Raw genomic sequence first — 17,907 nt, 5'->3', positions numbered from 1 at the left:
TGGCGAACTATACGAGTCATGTGTTGGAGTGCAGATACCACGACGTTCTAGTCCGGAGTTAGTCCCTCAACCCCGGGATTTGCTCCCCACACATCGATTAATCTGGCCAATGACACGGTCCCGTTCAGCTACCACGTACCAACACGATATCAGGGGAGTCATTCATTCTGCCGACGGGGAAAGATAGGCGCCGTGACAGGTTCTCCGCGTTATCAAGTTTATCTCTGGCCCTCGGGGGTCTTTTCGCCCGCTCGCTTCTTCGTTATATCAAGGAGCGTTCATCCGTTCCTAAGGCCTACCCCAACCAAGGACGCAAGGGCTTTCGTCTATCACGATGGAGAGAAACACCCTTGAAACACCGACTGATGCTGATGAGAAGAAGAATCAGTCAGGAATGGCTAGTGACAAAGAGTATGGGGTTACGGAGACCATGAGTTCTCAAGGTGAGAAAAGACTTGTGAGAAAGGTTGATTTATAGTATGTTTCTCCTCGGAACTGGGTTTAAGCAGATACTTATCCAGACAGCCTGATGCCTCTTCTTATCATCAGCTACGGACTTCAATACCTTGACAGTATGATTCAGACCTCTCAAATCTCTCCGCAAGTGGCTCACTAGCGGTGCAGAAACCAGTCTATCCTACAGCGCCATTCTTGGATTACGGGAAGACCTTGTACGACCTCCTCGCTCGATACGAAAATCCCAGTCGCTAATAGCAATCTAGAATCTCCATGGACAAGAGTTCAGCTGGGCCTCTGGTATCTTCTATATTGGGTATCTAGCTGCCTCGTACCCTATATCACTAGGATTCGTCCGGTTTCCTTTGGGTCGTTATCTCAGCGTTCTCATGCAAGTTGTCTCCTGTCTATTGGCGCTCTACTTGGTTGACCATGCCCAGTTTTCTTTGGGGCGTAGTCCTCACTCTCCACGCCTGTGCCCAGAACTATGCCGGCCTTATGGTGCTACGAACACTACTTGGTATATTTGAGAGTGCTATCAGCCCTGGCTTTTCACTCATCACTGGGATGTGGTATACACCCAAAGAACATGTCTCTCGGCACTCCTTCTGGTTTGCTGGAAACGCCACCGCCAGCCTTATCGGATCAGGCATTGCGTACGGCATCCTAAAATACACAGGGGGATTCAGCAAGTGGAAGGTCAGTTTGTTGCTAGGTATTCCTGGAAAGACAAGCTAATATCGACTGTAGATGCTCTTTCTCATATTTGGACTCATCACAGTTGCGTGGTCTGTCCTTTTATGGTTCTTCCTCCCCGACGATCCTTCGACTGCGCGTTTCCTTAACCCCACAGAAAGAGAGTTTGCATCTCTGCGGCCAAAGAAGTTCCAGCGCACCACTCAGACCAAAAAGTGGGATAAGTGCCAATTTATTGAGACCATGAAGGACGTCAAGACATGGTGGTTCTTGCTCTTCTCCTTTGTGATTTGCGTGCCAAACGGTGGTACCACCAGCGTATGCCTCCTTTTTGCTCCACGTTCTACATACCTCGAACTGACCCAGCTGGCTACTATAGTTTAATACCATTATTATCAACAGCTTCGGCTACGATGAACTTCAGACAATCCTCATGGGCATGCCAGCCGCCGCCTTCCAGCTCACCACAGTCATACTCGCCGCCCTTTTTACAACTTACATCCGCAAGTCCAGGTTGGCTGCTATGGTTGCAATCTTCCTGATGGCCATGGCTGGAATTCTTATGGTCAAGCTTCTCCCCTATGACAGGAAGATTCCTCGCCTTGCGGGATACTGGCTCGTCACAGCCGTGGCCCCCGCGTTCCCTCTCATGATGTCCTTGTTTGCAAGCAATACTGCTGGATTCACGAAGAAATCGACCGTTGTCGCCTTCATCTTCATTGGTTACTGTGTTGGGAACTTTGTTGGCCCGCAGTTCTTCAAGAGTACTGAGGCGCCCGGGTATTCGGTAAGCACATTTGTCCTTGCGGTTAACGACCTATCACTGTGCTAAATATTGCGACTTACTAGACTGCATACACCACAATCCTTACCTGCTATGTCATCTCTATCGTTATGGCGGCTCTGTTCCGCGTCTATCTCGGCTGGACAAACAAGAGGCGCGACCAGGCACAGGGCATACACATTGACCCAGAGGAGCATCGCGAGATTGACCTTCAGGCAGATGAAGAGCTGGACCATGTGGACGAGACGGATATCCAGAACCAGAGCTTTAGGTATATTTTGTAAAGCGCATGGCTTGATTTTGTAGCACAGTATGAGGTATATTGGTGGGCGTACCCAACTCATAAATATAATATCCTTAGAGTGAAATGTGATGATCTACTAGTCCATTATCGAATCCATGCCCTTGAAGGCGTTCTGCTCCATGTACGTAGGATTGCACATTTTTAATGCCTCAGGCAGTAATACCTAAGTTATTGCCTCGTTGCCTGAATTTCTATCAAATGTGGGGAAATTTTCGATAGCGAAATCGGCGGGATTTTCAGCGTGCCCCTCTGCAAGACTTGACTCACTACTGAGTCATTCTGCCTATCATTAATACCAACCCCAGTGTAGCTCGAAGCCCCCAGGTACCAAGGGCATCGACGCAATCATGGGTGCCGAAACAGTTCCATTGCAGGAACGCCTCGAGCGCTGGGCTCAGAGACTGCAAAACCTCACCGTCTCCCCGCTGACCCGCGACTATCCCGACAACCAGAACCAGGAGCTACCCAAGCGGGCCATCGAAGCTTTCGAATCGCTCAAACTCCCCAGTGACACGGCGTCAGCATTGAAGAATTTCTCTGGGACATCGTCGGAATTCACAGTTTTCCTCACCGCGTTTGTAGTGCTCGTCGCTCGGTTGACCGGTGATGAGGACATCGCTATCGGCACTAGTCTTGGTGACGATGGCCGTCCTTTTGTCCTGAGGGTCCCAATTGACCCCTCAGAGACCTTCTTACAGCTGTATTTCAAGGTTCAGAAGGTAATTACACCCGCTGCCAGCTCTGTCGCGTCGTCTGACTTGTCCAGGCCTACGATGAAGGGTCCGTCGAAATCGTGCCATTGGGCAGTCTGCGATCCTATATTCAGGAGAAATCGCAATCCGAGCGAACGCCTGTCCTCTTCCGATTTGCCGCATACGATGCCCCTGCTGCATCGCAGGAGTACCCTGCCAATACCTTTGAGACGACGGATCTGGTTGTCAATGTGGCGCCCGCAAGCACCTCTGACGGAGCGACGGAGTTGGGAGCATACTACAACCAGCGCTTATTCTCCAGTGCTAGGATTAGCACCATCCTCAGCCAGGTGGCTCAATTGGTTAAGAATGCCACAAGCGACCCAGAGACGGCAATTGGGCGCATTGATTTCATGACCCCCGAGCAGCGCGCCCTTCTCCCCGACCCAACTGCTGACCTGCACTGGTCTAAATTCCGGGGCGCCATCCACGATATATTTGCTGAAAACGCCGAGAAGCACCCGGAAAAGCTTTGCGTTGTCGAGACGAAGTCCGCCACTTCCTCTCTCCGCGAGTTCACTTATAGACAAATCAATGAGGCGTCAAACATCCTTGGTCATCACCTGGTTGAGGCCGGCGTTGAGAGGGGTGAGGTTGTCATGGTGTACGCTTACCGTGGTGTTGACCTTGTCGTGGCTGTGATGGGTATCCTCAAGGCCGGTGCGACGTTCTCTGTTATTGATCCTGCGTACCCTCCTGAGAGACAATGTATCTACCTTGATGTGGCACGACCACGGGCTCTTATCAACATTGCAAAGGCTACCAAGGATGCTGGTGAGCTGTCGGAGAAGGTCCGCACATTTATCGATGAGAACCTGCAGCTTCGGACTGAGATCCCCGCCCTCGCGCTGCTTGATGATGGTTCGCTCTTGGGCGGCTCAGTTGATGGCCAGGACGTGCTGGCTAAGCAGGTGCCCTTGAAGTCCAAGCGTGTGGGCGTGGTTGTTGGCCCTGACTCTACTCCTACTCTGTCGTTCACTTCCGGCTCCGAAGGTAGACCCAAGGGTGTCCGAGGTCGTCACTTCTCTTTGGCGTACTACTTCCCATGGATGTCTGAAACATTCAAGCTTACTCCCAACGACAAGTTTACCATGCTTAGCGGTATCGCTCACGACCCGATTCAGAGAGATATTTTTACTCCTCTGTTCCTCGGTGCCCAACTACTGGTTCCGGCACGCGAAGATATTCAGAACGAAAAGCTTGCTGAGTGGATGCGGGATTACGGTGCCACTGTAACTCACCTTACACCTGCTATGGGTCAAATCCTCGTTGGAGGCGCCTCTGCTCAATTCCCTGCCCTTCACCACGCTTTCTTCGTCGGAGATATCTTGATCAAGAGAGATTGCCGCTCATTGCAAGGGCTGGCCCCGAATGTCAACATTGTCAACATGTACGGAACGACCGAGACACAGCGTGCTGTCAGCTACTTCGAAATCCCCAGCTACTCGAGTAACGGTGGGTACCTGGATACCATGAAGGACGTTATCCCGGCGGGTCGGGGAATGCTCGACGTGCAGATGCTGGTCGTCAACCGCTTCGAGCCTAGCCGCATCTGCGCCATTGGCGAAGTGGGTGAGATTTATGTTCGTGCAGCTGGCCTTGCGGAAGGATACCTTGGTTCACCGGAACTGAACCAGAAGAAGTTCCTTACGAACTGGTTTGTTGACCCTAAGACGTGGGTCGAGAAAGATGCCGCAGAGTCGCAGGATGCGAATGAGCCCTGGAGAGAGTTTTATGTTGGACCTAGGGACCGTCTCTACCGAAGCGGTGACCTTGGTCGATACACGCCTTCCGGAGACGTCGAGTGCTCTGGTCGTGCCGATGACCAGGTGAAGATCCGTGGTTTCCGTATTGAGCTGGGTGAAATCGATACCCATCTCTCCCGTCACCCTCTTGTAAGAGAGAACGTGACGCTGGTGCGTCGTGACAAGTTCGAAGAGCCTACCCTCGTCAGCTACTTTGTGCCCAACATGAACAAGTGGGCCTCGTGGCTGGAAGAAAAGGGTCTCAAGGACGATGAATCTGCCGAAGGAATGGTGGGCATGCTTAGGCGATTTCGTCCTCTTCGTGACGATGCCCGTGAGTTACTCCGCAGCAAGCTTCCCACCTATGCTGTGCCGACGGTGTTTATTCCGCTCAAGCGCATGCCATTGAACCCCAACGGAAAGATTGACAAGCCCGCTCTGCCTTTCCCTGATACCGCCGAACTTAGCGCGGCCGCTCCTCAACGCAGGCCTTCAGCCCTGAAGAACCTTTCCGAGACCGAACAGGCACTGGCTCAAATCTGGGCTTCGCGCATCTCCAACGTCACTGCTGCCATGATTGGCCCTGATGATTCGTTCTTCGACCTCGGAGGACACAGTATTCTCGCGCAGCAGATGTTCTTCGACCTTCGACGCAAGTGGCGCGGCATCGACATCAGCATGAATGCCATTTTCCGTAGCCCTACCCTCCGCTCCTTCGCTGCAGAGATCGACCGCCTGTTGAGCGCCGAATCTTTTACCAGCAACAATAATGAGACTGCTGCGAACTCCACAGCGGCCGTCAACGAGCCCAACGACGAGTACTCGCGTGATGCACGCAAACTGGTAGACACTTTGCCACAGTCTTTCCCAACCCGCACAGAGGACATGCTCTCCGCTGAACCGACCATCTTCCTCACAGGAGCCACTGGTTTCTTGGGCGCCCACATCCTCCGCGATCTCCTCACTCGCAAATCACCTTCAGCGAAGGTTATCGCTCTCGTCCGTGGCAAGAGCGCCGAGCAAGCCCTCGCGCGCATCCGCTCCACTTGCCGAGCCTACGGCTTCTGGGACGAATCCTGGACATCCCGCCTTGAGTGCATCACCGGCTCCCTCGGCGACCCCCGCTTTGGCCTCACAGACGCAACCTGGGACGATCTCACCAACCGCGTCGACGCTGTCATCCATAACGGTGCTCTTGTTCACTGGGTCTACCCTTACTCTACCCTTAAGCCGGCTAACGTGCTTGGCACTATCGACGCCCTCAAGCTCTGTGCAACCGGCAAGCCGAAGCAGTTCTCTTTCGTCAGCTCAACCAGTGTCCTTGACAGCGATCATTACGTCCAGGAATCCGAGCGCAGCATTGCCGCTGGCGGTGCTGGCATCAGCGAAGATGACGACCTGGAAGGTAGCAGCGTCGGCCTGGGAACCGGCTACGGCCAGAGTAAGTGGGCCGGTGAGTACCTCGTCCGGGAAGCAGGCAAGCGCGGTCTCAAGGGGACGATCGTCCGTCCTGGTTACGTCCTAGGTGATTCCAAGAGCGGCAGTAAGTTCCTCTACCTCGAATATACCACTTCAAGACCATATACTGACGGTTTCCGCAGCGACGAACACCGACGACTTCCTCATTCGCATGATCAAAGGTTGCATCCAGCTCTCGGCCCGCCCCAACATCAACAACACCGTCAACATGGTCCCCGTCGACCATGTCGCCCGCGTTGTCATCGCCGGTGCCTTCCAGCCTCCCGTTTCCCCCATTGGTGTCGCCCAAGTCACCGGCCACCCGCGCCTGCGGTTTAACCAGTTTCTTGGCGCTCTGCAGTTGTACGGGTACAATGTGCCGCAGGTTGACTACGTGCCCTGGTCGAAGCTGCTTGAGCAGTATGTTAACAGTGGCGAGCACGACGATTTGGAGTCGCAGCATGCACTGTATGTTCCCTCCCCGTTGCCCAACACTCCCATATCTTTATAAAAAGAAAGTTAAGCTGATATACGTGTAGGATGCCTCTCTATCACTTCGTCACAGCGGACTTGCCGTCCAACACGAAAGCTCCCGAGCTAGACGACGTCCACGCCGCCGCTTCCCTCCGCGCCGACGCTTCCTGGTCAGGCGTCGACGTGTCCGCCGGTGCCGGTGTAACCGAGGAACTGGTTGGTTTGTACACCTCGTACCTTGTCTCCGTTGGCTTTTTGCCGGCGCCGACAGAGTCCGGTGCACGACCGCTGCCGGCTGTTTCGATCACGGATGATCAGCGCGAGGCGATGGCGGGCGTTGGTGGACGTGGTGGAACTGCTTGATCTATTTCTATATTTTTTGAGGATGATTTACGGTAATTTTGTGATACACGTGCTTTTGGTTTCTAAAAAAATTAGCTTGATCTCGTTTGGCATGTGTTTATTGCTTCAAGTTCACGAACAACTGAGAGGTGATTAAATAGCGGGTGGCATGATAGATAGTCAGAACGTGTTTACATATAGAATGTGAGGACCTGCGAAAGGACGTCAAAAATGACTACTATGGAGGCCGCATTTTCCACCCTTACCTCCCAGCTTCTAGCCACTGCCCAAATGACCCATCACATGCTTTGCACCACTCTACACCTGCCAAGCATTGTAAGTCAAGATGTTGGCTCTCAATATCAGTGAGTGCGAGAGTTAGTTTCAAATTACGACCAGGATGATACTGAAAATGGCCTCCTTTGTGGCCAAATCCAGCTATCCTGTAAGTTCGAGGACACTCGGCTACAATACTTTTGGACTTGGTAAGACTATGCTGCTCGTTTTCACTGCCGAAAAGATGCACCGCTCGACAACGGCTTGCCATTTCCGCGAGATTGTTGCTAGCGAGCGAGTCCTTGACTTGGTGATGGTTGACCAGAGAGTGTTCGATGCGAAGAAGGGGATCATCTCAGACGAGAGACGATCAGACTAATAACCTCAAGGGGGAGCGCGTCGAGCGAGAGATCCATTGTTGCTCCATTGTTGTAGTAGCTTCTCGAAGAAGGGAAGCTGGAGGAACAGACTAGGCTTGTCTTTTGTTTATATTTGACTTCTCTTATAAAGACTAATAGCCTAATTACGTGCTGCTACTGTTGTATTGAACTTCCACTCAGCCAAAAAGGGCTAACCCATTTGAGAGCTAAGTTCTGACTAATATCTCAGTTGTCATGTTGAATCAACGCGTCCATCCATTCTCAAATCAAGAATCTGAAGTCACCTATTAACCAGATGATATTAGAGGCAGTGGAATTGCTTACCTGCCAATGTCATGTCCAATGAGTTTGAAATCTGCTAGAATCTTGCACCTAGTTGAAGTTATTGTGATTAAATTTTTATGCACATCCCTGCTTTGTTTTCTGGGAAGTCCAATTCAATCATAAGCCCTATCTTTTTTATTTAAAAAAAAAAAAAAAAAATTTCCATCGCATTACTAAGCTATGTTGAACTATGCTGAAGCTGAAATGAAGCGGACGTTGAACTGCGCGACAGTAAGGTTGCATTTACATTCTTTATCATGAAGCAAGGATCTACGTTAAGTCCAGCATTCGCCCCGACCCAACCGACCCCCAATCTTACGCAAAAGCAAAGAGGAAGGCAGAGCAAGGCTTCCCCCAAAGCCGACCGTATATAAAAGGTTCGTAAGTTCATTACGAATAGTGAACTGCCCCCCACGCTTCCAGAACCGAAAACGAGCGGATATTGCCCATTGAGCTCTGGCATATCATACCACACCAAGCCACCAATCGATCACTTAGTCTGTGAAGCATGCCAGATATTAGTCCTCCACGCTATTACCTCTTCTGCGATCTCGGTAGAGAGAAAACGCCTGGTTAGAGAAACCCTATGACAACTAGCTAGATTGCAGAAGAGGACATGGCGAGGGGCGGCATATTGGGACCCTTCAGGAGGAGCCTGGGTAACCGGAGAGGGCATTTGGTATGAAGTAGTATCAAACGGTTTGCTATCACGGTAGAAGCCTTTAAAAGGAGATATTAATCGGAGTCTGACTAGCAGAACGCTTTAGAAGGAAAATAAGAGGTATCTCTGCTTCCTGTGGAGGATAACTGTAATGACTAGTAGGAATATCCCGCGACTTACAGAAAAGGGTTTGACCATTGAGAGTCGTGATGCTGTTCAGGCTTCAGGAGATTGCGAGCTTATGAAGCATTCGGAAGATGGGAGACTAAAATTTCCCTTCAAGATAGACCTCCGGGGCTAGAGTCCCTGCTATGGTAGGATCTGGCGGAAAGAGTGCAAACGCGTGGTACTGGACGAGTAAGGATGTTGTCTCCATGAAGTCGCAAAGGGGGACTCACCACAGTTACGGGCCATGCTCCGTGTCTATACGGAGAAAAGACAACAGGAGATCCATAGATCAAGGACAGAAGGATTAGAAGGATTCGAGAATAATGCCTCAGGGCTACTGGAATGCTTATCTTTGGTAGTGACATGATCACAAGTCGCTAAAGCGTCACCCGACTCGAGTATAAGACTGTCGATATAGCGTGGCATGCTCCGCCGAGAGATGGTGACCTTTGCGCTTACTTTTGGTGTAACGCTCTCGGTGAGGGCAGCTTTAATATCCGGTCATCTCCCATCATGTCCAGATCATTCTTCATTTTGTTTTAGGTATACAGGACAGTCTTCTTGGAAATACTTTCCAATGACAACCCAAGGTATGTATATAGGGCATGGCGCTGTTCTCGGTATTCGAGCATTCCATGTGTAGGTTACTGATGCAGTCGCCGTTCGCTGTTTTATCCAATATCCATACTGGGACAGAATGTATCCTGGGGCTTGTTGTCTGCATCAGCTTGTCGGGACTTTTGTTGCCATTTTCTGTGTTCTCCTGTCGGCCCGTGAAGAAAAGCCCACCAAGACATGGGATCACTCGAAAGTTATCCATGCGCTAGGTTGAAAACCGGCCATGGAAAAAGAGTGTTCCATATTCTTGCGAGTCCCTCCATATTCACTTATCACTTGAAATGTTGCACGGATCAGGGTGACACGTGCTGACAATACGCCCCAGATCCGTTTACCGCAGCCCTCAGCCAAAACAAAGCCTGGGCAGCCAAAGTAGCCAGAGAGCAGCCAGACTTTTTCCGCAAACTTTCCACCGGCCAGCACCCAGAGATTCTCTGGATAGGCTGTTCTGACTCGCGATGTCCCGAGACAACTCTGCTAGGCCTCAAGCCAGGTGATGTGTTTGTCCACCGAAACATCGCCAACATCTTGCAGCCGTCGGACCTTAGTTCCACCGCTGTAATAGAGTTCGCTGTTCGCCATCTGGGGGTCAAGCATGTTGTCGTCTGCGGACACACGAAATGTGGAGGCATCTCTGCCGTGATGGCAAACAAAAAGCTTGGTATTCTTGATTCATGGCTTTCGCCTCTACGGAAGCTGCGTGACGATAATTCGGACTGCTTGAAGTCATTACCAGCGGACGAGGCGCTTCTCAAACTAATTGACCTGAATGTCCTTGCCGGGGTGAAGACGGTGAAGCAGAAGAGTGTTGTGGTTGAGGCGATGCAGAAGGGGCTGAAGGTTCATGGACTCGTATACGATGTCGGGAGCGGTGTTTTGCAGGAATTGAATACCAGTGCCTCTGACAAGACCGTGAAGAAACGGTTGACATTGTTTAAGAGGGAGTTTTAGGGCTCGATTTTGCTTTCGCGTATTCCCAATCTATAGTTAGCAACTGAGCTTGTACTTTTTCAGCGGGCTTGAGATAATAGTGTTGAGTGCCTGGCACCTCCTCATCAAGAGAAGTTGAAAAGTGTTGTTGCTGTAGACACTGGCAGGAAGGTGTCCAAGGAGAGCCCATCAGGTGACTGCCCGCCTGGATCGAAGGGTTGCCTCGTTGCTCTTCAGTTGACTGACGTCCCAGCACTGCTCCTGGCCCAATCGTCACTACAGCACAATTGCAGCATCGGCCAGTATGGCTCAAATCCGCTGCAAGACTCATCAATTCGGGAAGGTGATGGTATTTGGCAGGGGTATTCTACCTCAACCTCCTAAAGAGGGATTCATTGGGCCAGAGGCTGACCCAAGCCCACATCTGGGATTAACGCTCGCTATTGGGAAATGCTTGTTAGCATCAAGAGCTGGCCTATACAGAAGTAAACAGTTCTGGAATCTAGCAATTTAGGTCACGATGTTGAATACTGAGCATTTGAGATTTGAGTATGCATCAGGGCGCTGACAATCAGCAAATGCCAAGTCATTATTTTTCTATACTAGCCATTCTATACCGCATTCAAGTGTCTTATATCTTCGGACGCGCTCCGAAGAAGCTCTTCTCTTCCTCCTCCCACTTCTTACGTTCGACGATACTTCGCGCTCTGTACGCCCTGACAAACCGCCAGACCTCAGTATCGGCCATGTTCCACGCCTCGGCCACACCGCGGATATTGACCCGGTTGGAGTCGGTCTTTCTCTTTAGCATATCCCTAGCTTGCTGGATGATGGTGTACTCTCTCTCAACACCCTGTTTGCTCGGGTTGGCATGCTGCATTGATTCCTTGGCATCGCCTTCGTTCTTGGCGTCTACATTGCTGTCACGTGGGATTCGGAATCCGAACTGCCATTCAAACTCGTCCAGGAGTTCGCTTGGTAGGGCCTGGCCAACCTCAGCAGGGAGTGATTCGACCGTCATCCATAGCGAGGTGCCGATAGCTGGCTCGCCAGCGACGACTTTCTTGAATAAGACAGCTCTCGCTCCACCGCCTAGTTGTCGGCCCATTTGGTCGCCGGTCACCTCTTTGAGCCAGGCATCGCGGGAAGTCTCGCGTCGAATGTACCGCGTTGTAACCTCCGAAGAGTTTTGTAGTAAGCTGATGAGGGTGTATGGGTGCGGCAGGATGCCTATTGTGAAGACCTGGGTGGTATTCTTGTATGTGGCGGGTTGGCTGATTTTCATTGGTTTGTGCGCGTTGCACGGGTGGCAGTTTCGCAGATTTGGAGGGCAAGAAGAGGGTGCAACAGAGTCGGGGCATTGGCCAAGAGCCTTCGCAATTCTTAAGGCTGGTTCAACCAACGCAGTGATGTGCTCGGGATAAGGTTTCAGAACGGCTATCCCTCCCGGAAACGAGTTCACGAAGGTATTCTGCAGATGGGAGTTGATGAGATCTACTAGGGCAAGCCGGCGGGCCGACGGAGAGGGAATAGCCTCCGCTGTAAGCTCGTGGTAATACGCCGCAATGGTAGCCGAGTCATAAAGTGCTAGAGAGTTGGTCTGCTCGGACTTTAACAGATCATCAGGTATCAAGTCCGTCAAAGCCTTTGTTGTCTTGTCAACCTTCTTGCATGCCTTTTCAATGGCGGCGTTGATAGCAGATTTCTTTCCAATGAGCAGAGCATTGTGTATCTTGTCGAATCGGGTAATGAAATCCGAATCCGCATCACGACGCAGGTGCAAGAGTGTTGCATCGTCGTATCTCGCCATTGGAAAGCAAAGCCGATCGGCAAGCAAACCATCTCCCATATGACCCCAAGCAAGCCATTTGAGGAGATCCTCTTCTAGCTCAGGGCCCAAATCCAATTGCTTCGTCGACTCATATAATGGATTGGCCATAGCCTCCGCACGACCAAGAACCACAGGTCGGAAGCCTTGAGCATACCAAGCACGACGCCAGGCAAACAGAAGTTGGGCATCGGCATTCTCCTCCTCCCTATCACTGCTCTTCCTCGGGTTATAGTATGTAAATATATACGGCCGATTGGGAAGCGGAGGGAGTACGGACCGGTTTTCGTCAAGGGTAATGGAGGACGAGAAAGGGTTGAGCCATTCCCAGTGACTGAACCACTTTGAATCACCGCTTGAACTGTCTTGCTGTAGCTCGGGAGGTTTATGCGCCGGCGGCTGAAAGGTCGGCAGGTGCAAATCGTTCAACGAAGGGAATTTTGGGACATATTTGGCGGCTGCTGATATCTCCTCGCTGACGGCTTCCGGAACCGGCTTTGGGGAAGACGAGAAAATTACTAATATAACGGCGACGAAGAAGACAATCGCGAGGAGGGATGTACTGCGTCGAGCAATCATGATAGGGCTCAAACGCTGGAATGATCCCTGAAAAAAACGTAAACGAAGTTTTGATCTTAGAGGGAGCGATTGATCGGAGGGGATGAGGAGGGAGCGGAGGAAGCGATGGTCGAGACAAATCAACCCATTGACGGGGGTTGGACTGAGAAATCAGAAAGCAGCGAGCATGCTACTGAGAACAGCAGCTCCATGATGAAAGCCCACGACCTCTTTCAACCTTGTTGCGTCGATCGTGATGTCCGCTCCAGTTGCCGGATGCGGAGTATATTCTGGTCACATGATAAATACAGCTATTGCCTCAGGCCACAAGGCAGGAGTAGATAAGCTCACTGCGTACCAGGACGTCTAGGTGACAGGTGCTTTTAATGTTTAACGTACAGTCAACATACCTACAGCGTAGGACTGAGGTTCTCTCAAAGATGTATTCATGAAAGTACTATTTTGGAGTAGACATTACAAACGCCGCATTCCGCCGACCACGATTGGGCGGATGACCTCAGAGTGTGGCGGTTTCCATCGGACTGTGGCGATCCCCGCGCTCCATCTAGACCCTTACTTATCAGGCACTCGGCCATATTAAACTCTTCCTCTCCCCACCTTCCTGATGTTGGTTTCAGGTACGTTATTCTGGAGCAATCATATACGACACCATCATGGCTCCCGGTGTCTTATTACAACCGTCACAATCGGAGCTTGAGGCAGCTTCCCCGCCGAAAGCTGCGGCTACGTTATCGCAACTTACTGAAGATTGGGACGATACCATTCGCTTCTATCTTAATGGCACCAAGGTTATCTTGGACTCTGTTGACCCCGAAATCACATTGCTGGAGTACCTGAGGGGTATTGGCTTGACAGGGACAAAACTAGGGTGTGCAGAAGGTGGTTGTGGTGCTTGCACGGTTGTAAGTTGTTGATAGATAAGTTTCTATCAGTTTCACTGACATTAGACAGGTGGTTTCGCAAATCAATCCGACTACCAAGAAGCTTTACCATGCCTCCATCAACGCCTGCATTGCGCCGCTGGTTGCTGTCGATGGGAAACACGTTATCACGGTGGAGGGCATTGGGAACGTTAAGAATCCCCATGCGATTCAGCAACGGCTAGCAATCGGAAACGGAAGCCAGTGCGGTTTCTGTACGCCGGGAATTGTGATGGTATGTCACCATAGCACCTGTCTGGCGATAGCATGCTGATACTCCCAAGAGCCTCTATGCGCTCTTACGAAATGACCCTAAGCCCTCCGAACATGCGGTGGAAGAAGCTTTTGACGGAAACCTTTGTCGCTGTACCGGGTATCGACCGATTTTGGACGCTGCCCAAAGCTTTACAAGCCCAATTGGCTGTGGCAAATCTCGAGCAAACGGTGGCTCTGGATGCTGTATGGAAAAACAGAATGGCACAAACGGATGTTGCAAAGGGTCTTTCCAAGAGACTACAGAAGACGTTAAGCACAAGTTTGCGTCTCCCGACTTTATCGAGTACAAACCAGACACGGAACTAATATTTCCTCCGTCGCTCTGGAAACACGAGTTGCGCCCTCTCGCTTTCGGTAACAAGAGAAAGAAGTGGTATCGACCGGTCACCGTGCAGCAGCTCCTGGAGATCAAGAGTATTCATCCTGATGCGAAATTGATAGGTGGCAGCACCGAGACGCAAATTGAGATTAAATTCAAGCAGATGCGTTATGGTGCATCTGTCTACCTTGGAGATCTCGCTGAACTCCGGCAATTTGCTTTTCATGACAACTACTTGGAAATTGGTGCCAACATTTCATTAACTGATCTCGAATCTGTCTGTGATCAGGCCGTCGAGCGCTACGGCCCAGTTCGCGGCCAGCCCTTTGCCGCTATAAAGAAACAGCTTCGCTACTTTGCTGGGAGACAGATCAGAAATGTGGCTTCGCCAGCTGGGAACCTGGCCACTGCATCTCCGATATCCGATCTCAACCCAGTTTTTGTCGCTACAAACACGACTCTTGTCGCCAGGTCGTTAGAGAAGGAAACCGAGATTCCAATGACACAGTTCTTTAAAGGTTACCGATCTACAGCCCTTCCGCCAGACGCTATCATTTCAAGTCTACGTATACCTACCGCATCAGAGAAAGGCGAGTATTTGCGGGCTTATAAACAATCCAAGAGGAAGGATGATGATATTGCAATTGTGAATGCCGCTTTGCGGGTTTCACTCTCGCCATCGAACGATGTCACTAGCGTGAGCCTAGTTTTTGGCGGTATGGCGCCTTTGACGGTATCTGCGCGGAACGCGGAAGCCTTCTTCGCCGGGAAGAAGTTCACTGATCCGGCAACTCTAGAAGGTACTATGGGTGCTTTGGAGCAGGATTTCAACCTGAAGTTTGGTGTTCCAGGTGGTATGGCGACTTACCGAAAGTCACTTGCTCTCGGGTTCTTCTACCGATTCTACCATGACGTATTATCACAGATCGAGGCCAGGAGTAGTGATTTGGATAACAGTGTGGTCGCTGAAATTGAGCGAGCAATTTCAACCGGAGAGAAAGATCACGAGGCTTCAGCGGCTTACCAGCAGAGGGTTCTAGGCCGAGCCGGTCCGCACCTCTCGGCCTTGAAACAGGCTACTGGAGAAGCTCAGTACACCGACGACATTCCCGCGCAAAAGAACGAACTGTACGGATGTATGGTTTTGTCGACAAAGGCCCACGCCAAGCTGCTCAGTGTTAACGCAGAAGCCGCCCTGGAAATTCCTGGGGTCGTCGATTATGTGGATCATAAAGACCTTCCATCACCGAGAGCGAACTGGTGGGGTGCTCCGAATTGTGACGAGGTCTTCTTTGCTGTCGATAAAGTCACAACTGCCGGACAGCCAATTGGTATGATTCTTGCAAACACAGCCAAGGCTGCGGAAGAGGGTGCAAGAGCCGTCAAGGTCGAATATGAAGAACTGCCAGTAATCCTCAGCATCGAAGAGGCAATCGAAACACAATCCTTCTTCGAACACTTCCGTTATATCAAGAACGGAGATCCGGAAAGCGCCTTCAGGGACGCCGACCATGTCTTTGAGGGTGTATCCCGAATGGGAGGCCAGGAACATTTTTATTTAGAAACACAAGCTTGTGTGGCTATTCCTAAAGCAGAAGACGGCGAAATGGAAATCTGGAGCAGTACCCAGAATCCGACGGAAACGTACGTTCATTTCCCTTTTCCTGAGCAAAGCTGACTTGGGCAGGCAATCATATGTAGCACAGGTTACTGGTGTGGCTGCCAACAAGATCGTGTCAAGGGTCAAGCGCCTTGGAGGAGGCTTTGGTGGTAAAGAGACGCGGTCAGTCCAGCTCGCAGCTATATGCGCCACAGCAGCCGCAAAAGTCAGGCGCCCAGTGCGGTGTATGCTCAATCGCGACGAAGACATTGCGACTTCTGGACAGCGTCACCCATTCTATTGTAAATGGAAAGTCGGCGTGACAAGGGAGGGCAAGCTGCTTGCGCTTGATGCGGACGTGTACGCAAATGGTGGACATACACAGGATCTTTCAGGTGCTGTTGTGGAGCGAAGTCTTTCACACATTGACAACGTATATCGATTCCCGAACATTTACGTCCGGGGCAGGATATGCAAAACGAACACCGTCTCAAATACGGCATTCCGGGGCTTTGGTGGCCCTCAAGGTCTCTTTTTTGCCGAATCAATCATCTCAGAAATCGCAGATCATCTCGACCTTCAGGTGGAACAGGTCCGGATACTTAACATGTACGAACCGGGTGACAAGACCCATTTCAACCAAGAACTTAAGGACTGGCATGTCCCGTTGATGTACGATCAGGTACTACAGGAGAGCGAGTATTTTGAGCGCCGCAAGGCCGTGGAGGAACATAACCGCACGCACAAGTGGTCCAAGCGTGGCATGGCCATTATACCCACCAAGTTTGGTATCTCCTTCACGGCCCTCTTTCTCAACCAAGCAGGCGCCCTCGTCCATATCTACCACGACGGCAGCGTCCTCGTCGCCCACGGCGGCGTGGAAATGGGCCAAGGCCTCCACACAAAGATGACCATGATAGCAGCCGAAGCCCTAGGCGTCCCCTTGTCGGACGTCTTCATCTCCGAAACAGCCACCAACACCGTCGCAAACACATCCTCTACAGCGGCTTCTGCCAGCTCCGACCTCAACGGCTACGCCATCTACAATGCCTGCACCCAACTGAACGAACGTCTCAAGCCCTACCGTGAAAAGATGCCCAACGCAACCATGAAAGACCTTGCCCACGCTGCCTACTTCGACCGTGTCAACCTTTCCGCCCAAGGCTACTATCGCACCCCAGACATCGGCTATACCTGGGGTGAGAACAAGGGTCAAATGTTCTTCTACTTCACGCAGGGCGTTACAGCCGCTGAAGTCGAAATCGATACGCTCACCGGCGACTGGACGCCCCTCCGGGCAGATATCAAAATGGATGTCGGCCGCACAATTAACCCCTCCATCGACTACGGTCAGATAGAAGGCGCATACATTCAAGGCCAGGGCCTCTTCACAACAGAAGAAAGCCTTTGGCACCGCGCAACCGGCCAAATCTTTACCAAAGGCCCTGGAAACTACAAAATTCCGGGCTTCCGCGACATTCCGCAAATATTCAACGTTAGTCTCCTTAAGGATGTAGAGTGGGAGAACCTGCGGACGATCCAGCGCAGTAGAGGCGTCGGCGAGCCGCCGCTTTTCATGGGCAGCGCGGCGTTTTTCGCTATTCGGGATGCACTGAAGGCTGCCAGGAAGGAGTGGGGGGTTACTGATGTGCTGAGTCTTGTCAGTCCGGCTACACCGGAGAGAATTAGGGTTAGTTGTGCGGATCCCATTATTGAAAGGGTGAGAGTGAAGGCGGAGGAAGGGGAAAAGAGCTTCTTCGTTGCAATTTAAGTGGAATGAGCGTCCCCATAATATAGTACAGGGGTCATGATGATGTGATGTGGTCCACCTATTTATGTCTTATGACTTGATACTTTACATATACTGTCTCGCTTTGCCTACAAGCATTACGGATCAATTAGACTGCTTGGTTATGATTTTCATCCACTAGTCTTCTCTAATCTTTCTTTGTACTAAGTATTACGGACACTGTAATAGCCCGTGTCTGCAGTGAGCACTGGTTAGACTGGTGAGAGG

General features: G+C 51.2%; 8 protein-coding genes across 8 annotated transcripts; 5 read left to right on the top strand and 3 right to left on the bottom strand.

Annotated features, from left to right (window-relative positions):
• Positions 1–334: 334 nt before the first annotated feature.
• BDW70DRAFT_166401 (major facilitator superfamily domain-containing protein) lies at positions 335–2,234 on the top strand (the record flags this gene model as incomplete). Its single annotated transcript, XM_073741979.1, has 8 exons — positions 335–477; positions 526–572; positions 625–671; positions 723–814; positions 897–1,155; positions 1,207–1,470; positions 1,532–1,939; positions 2,002–2,234. 8 exons carry the CDS (start codon positions 335–337, stop codon positions 2,218–2,220), a joined length of 1,479 nt encoding a protein of 492 aa, XP_073597766.1. The 3' UTR covers positions 2,221–2,234.
• Positions 2,235–2,539: 305 nt separating this feature from the next.
• aarA (L-aminoadipate-semialdehyde dehydrogenase) lies at positions 2,540–7,304 on the top strand. The gene is made up of 4 exons (XM_073743482.1): positions 2,540–2,959; positions 3,007–6,280; positions 6,339–6,663; positions 6,735–7,304. Exons 1-4 carry the CDS (start codon positions 2,588–2,590, stop codon positions 7,030–7,032), a joined length of 4,269 nt encoding a protein of 1,422 aa, XP_073597765.1. The 5' UTR covers positions 2,540–2,587; the 3' UTR covers positions 7,033–7,304.
• Positions 7,305–7,369: 65 nt separating this feature from the next.
• BDW70DRAFT_19417 (uncharacterized protein) lies at positions 7,370–7,762 on the top strand. The gene has a single exon (XM_073743481.1). It carries the CDS (start codon positions 7,412–7,414, stop codon positions 7,664–7,666), a length of 255 nt encoding a protein of 84 aa, XP_073597764.1. The 5' UTR covers positions 7,370–7,411; the 3' UTR covers positions 7,667–7,762.
• A 396-nt stretch (positions 7,763–8,158) lies between these two features.
• Positions 8,159–9,071, bottom strand: BDW70DRAFT_132547 (uncharacterized protein). The gene is made up of 2 exons (XM_073736181.1): positions 8,833–9,071; positions 8,159–8,711 (listed from the first exon to the last, which is right to left on the bottom strand). Exon 2 carries the CDS (start codon positions 8,452–8,454, stop codon positions 8,170–8,172), a length of 285 nt encoding a protein of 94 aa, XP_073597763.1. The 5' UTR covers positions 8,455–8,711; positions 8,833–9,071; the 3' UTR covers positions 8,159–8,169.
• On the bottom strand, positions 8,541–9,305 carry BDW70DRAFT_19407 (uncharacterized protein). Its single transcript, XM_073743480.1, has 3 exons — positions 9,051–9,305; positions 8,833–9,001; position 8,541 (listed from the first exon to the last, which is right to left on the bottom strand). The coding sequence occupies exons 1-2, from the start codon at positions 9,183–9,185 to the stop codon at positions 8,918–8,920; spliced, it is 219 nt and encodes a 72-aa protein (XP_073597762.1). The 5' UTR covers positions 9,186–9,305; the 3' UTR covers position 8,541; positions 8,833–8,917.
• A 131-nt stretch (positions 9,306–9,436) lies between these two features.
• BDW70DRAFT_132542 (carbonic anhydrase) lies at positions 9,437–10,958 on the top strand. The gene is made up of 2 exons (XM_073736180.1): positions 9,437–9,459; positions 9,764–10,958. Exons 1-2 carry the CDS (start codon positions 9,456–9,458, stop codon positions 10,387–10,389), a joined length of 630 nt encoding a protein of 209 aa, XP_073597761.1. The 5' UTR covers positions 9,437–9,455; the 3' UTR covers positions 10,390–10,958.
• BDW70DRAFT_132541 (uncharacterized protein) lies at positions 10,959–13,036 on the bottom strand. Its single transcript, XM_073736179.1, has one exon. The coding sequence runs from the start codon at positions 12,773–12,775 to the stop codon at positions 11,000–11,002; it is 1,776 nt and encodes a 591-aa protein (XP_073597760.1). The 5' UTR covers positions 12,776–13,036; the 3' UTR covers positions 10,959–10,999.
• Positions 13,037–13,361: 325 nt separating this feature from the next.
• On the top strand, positions 13,362–17,770 carry BDW70DRAFT_19342 (putative xanthine dehydrogenase HxA). Its single transcript, XM_073743479.1, has 4 exons — positions 13,362–13,677; positions 13,727–13,930; positions 13,980–15,934; positions 15,978–17,770. The coding sequence occupies exons 1-4, from the start codon at positions 13,429–13,431 to the stop codon at positions 17,659–17,661; spliced, it is 4,092 nt and encodes a 1,363-aa protein (XP_073597759.1). The 5' UTR covers positions 13,362–13,428; the 3' UTR covers positions 17,662–17,770.
• The last annotated feature ends 137 nt before the right edge of the window (positions 17,771–17,907 follow it).

The sequence above is a fragment of the Aspergillus foveolatus genome (genome assembly GCF_047715535.1).
Source record: "Aspergillus foveolatus strain CBS 279.81 unplaced genomic scaffold BDW70scaffold_13, whole genome shotgun sequence".
Taxonomy (NCBI): Eukaryota; Fungi; Ascomycota; class Eurotiomycetes; order Eurotiales; family Aspergillaceae; genus Aspergillus; species Aspergillus foveolatus.
Note: the sequence above shows the minus strand (reverse complement) of the source record. Positions and strands in the feature narration are given on the sequence as shown.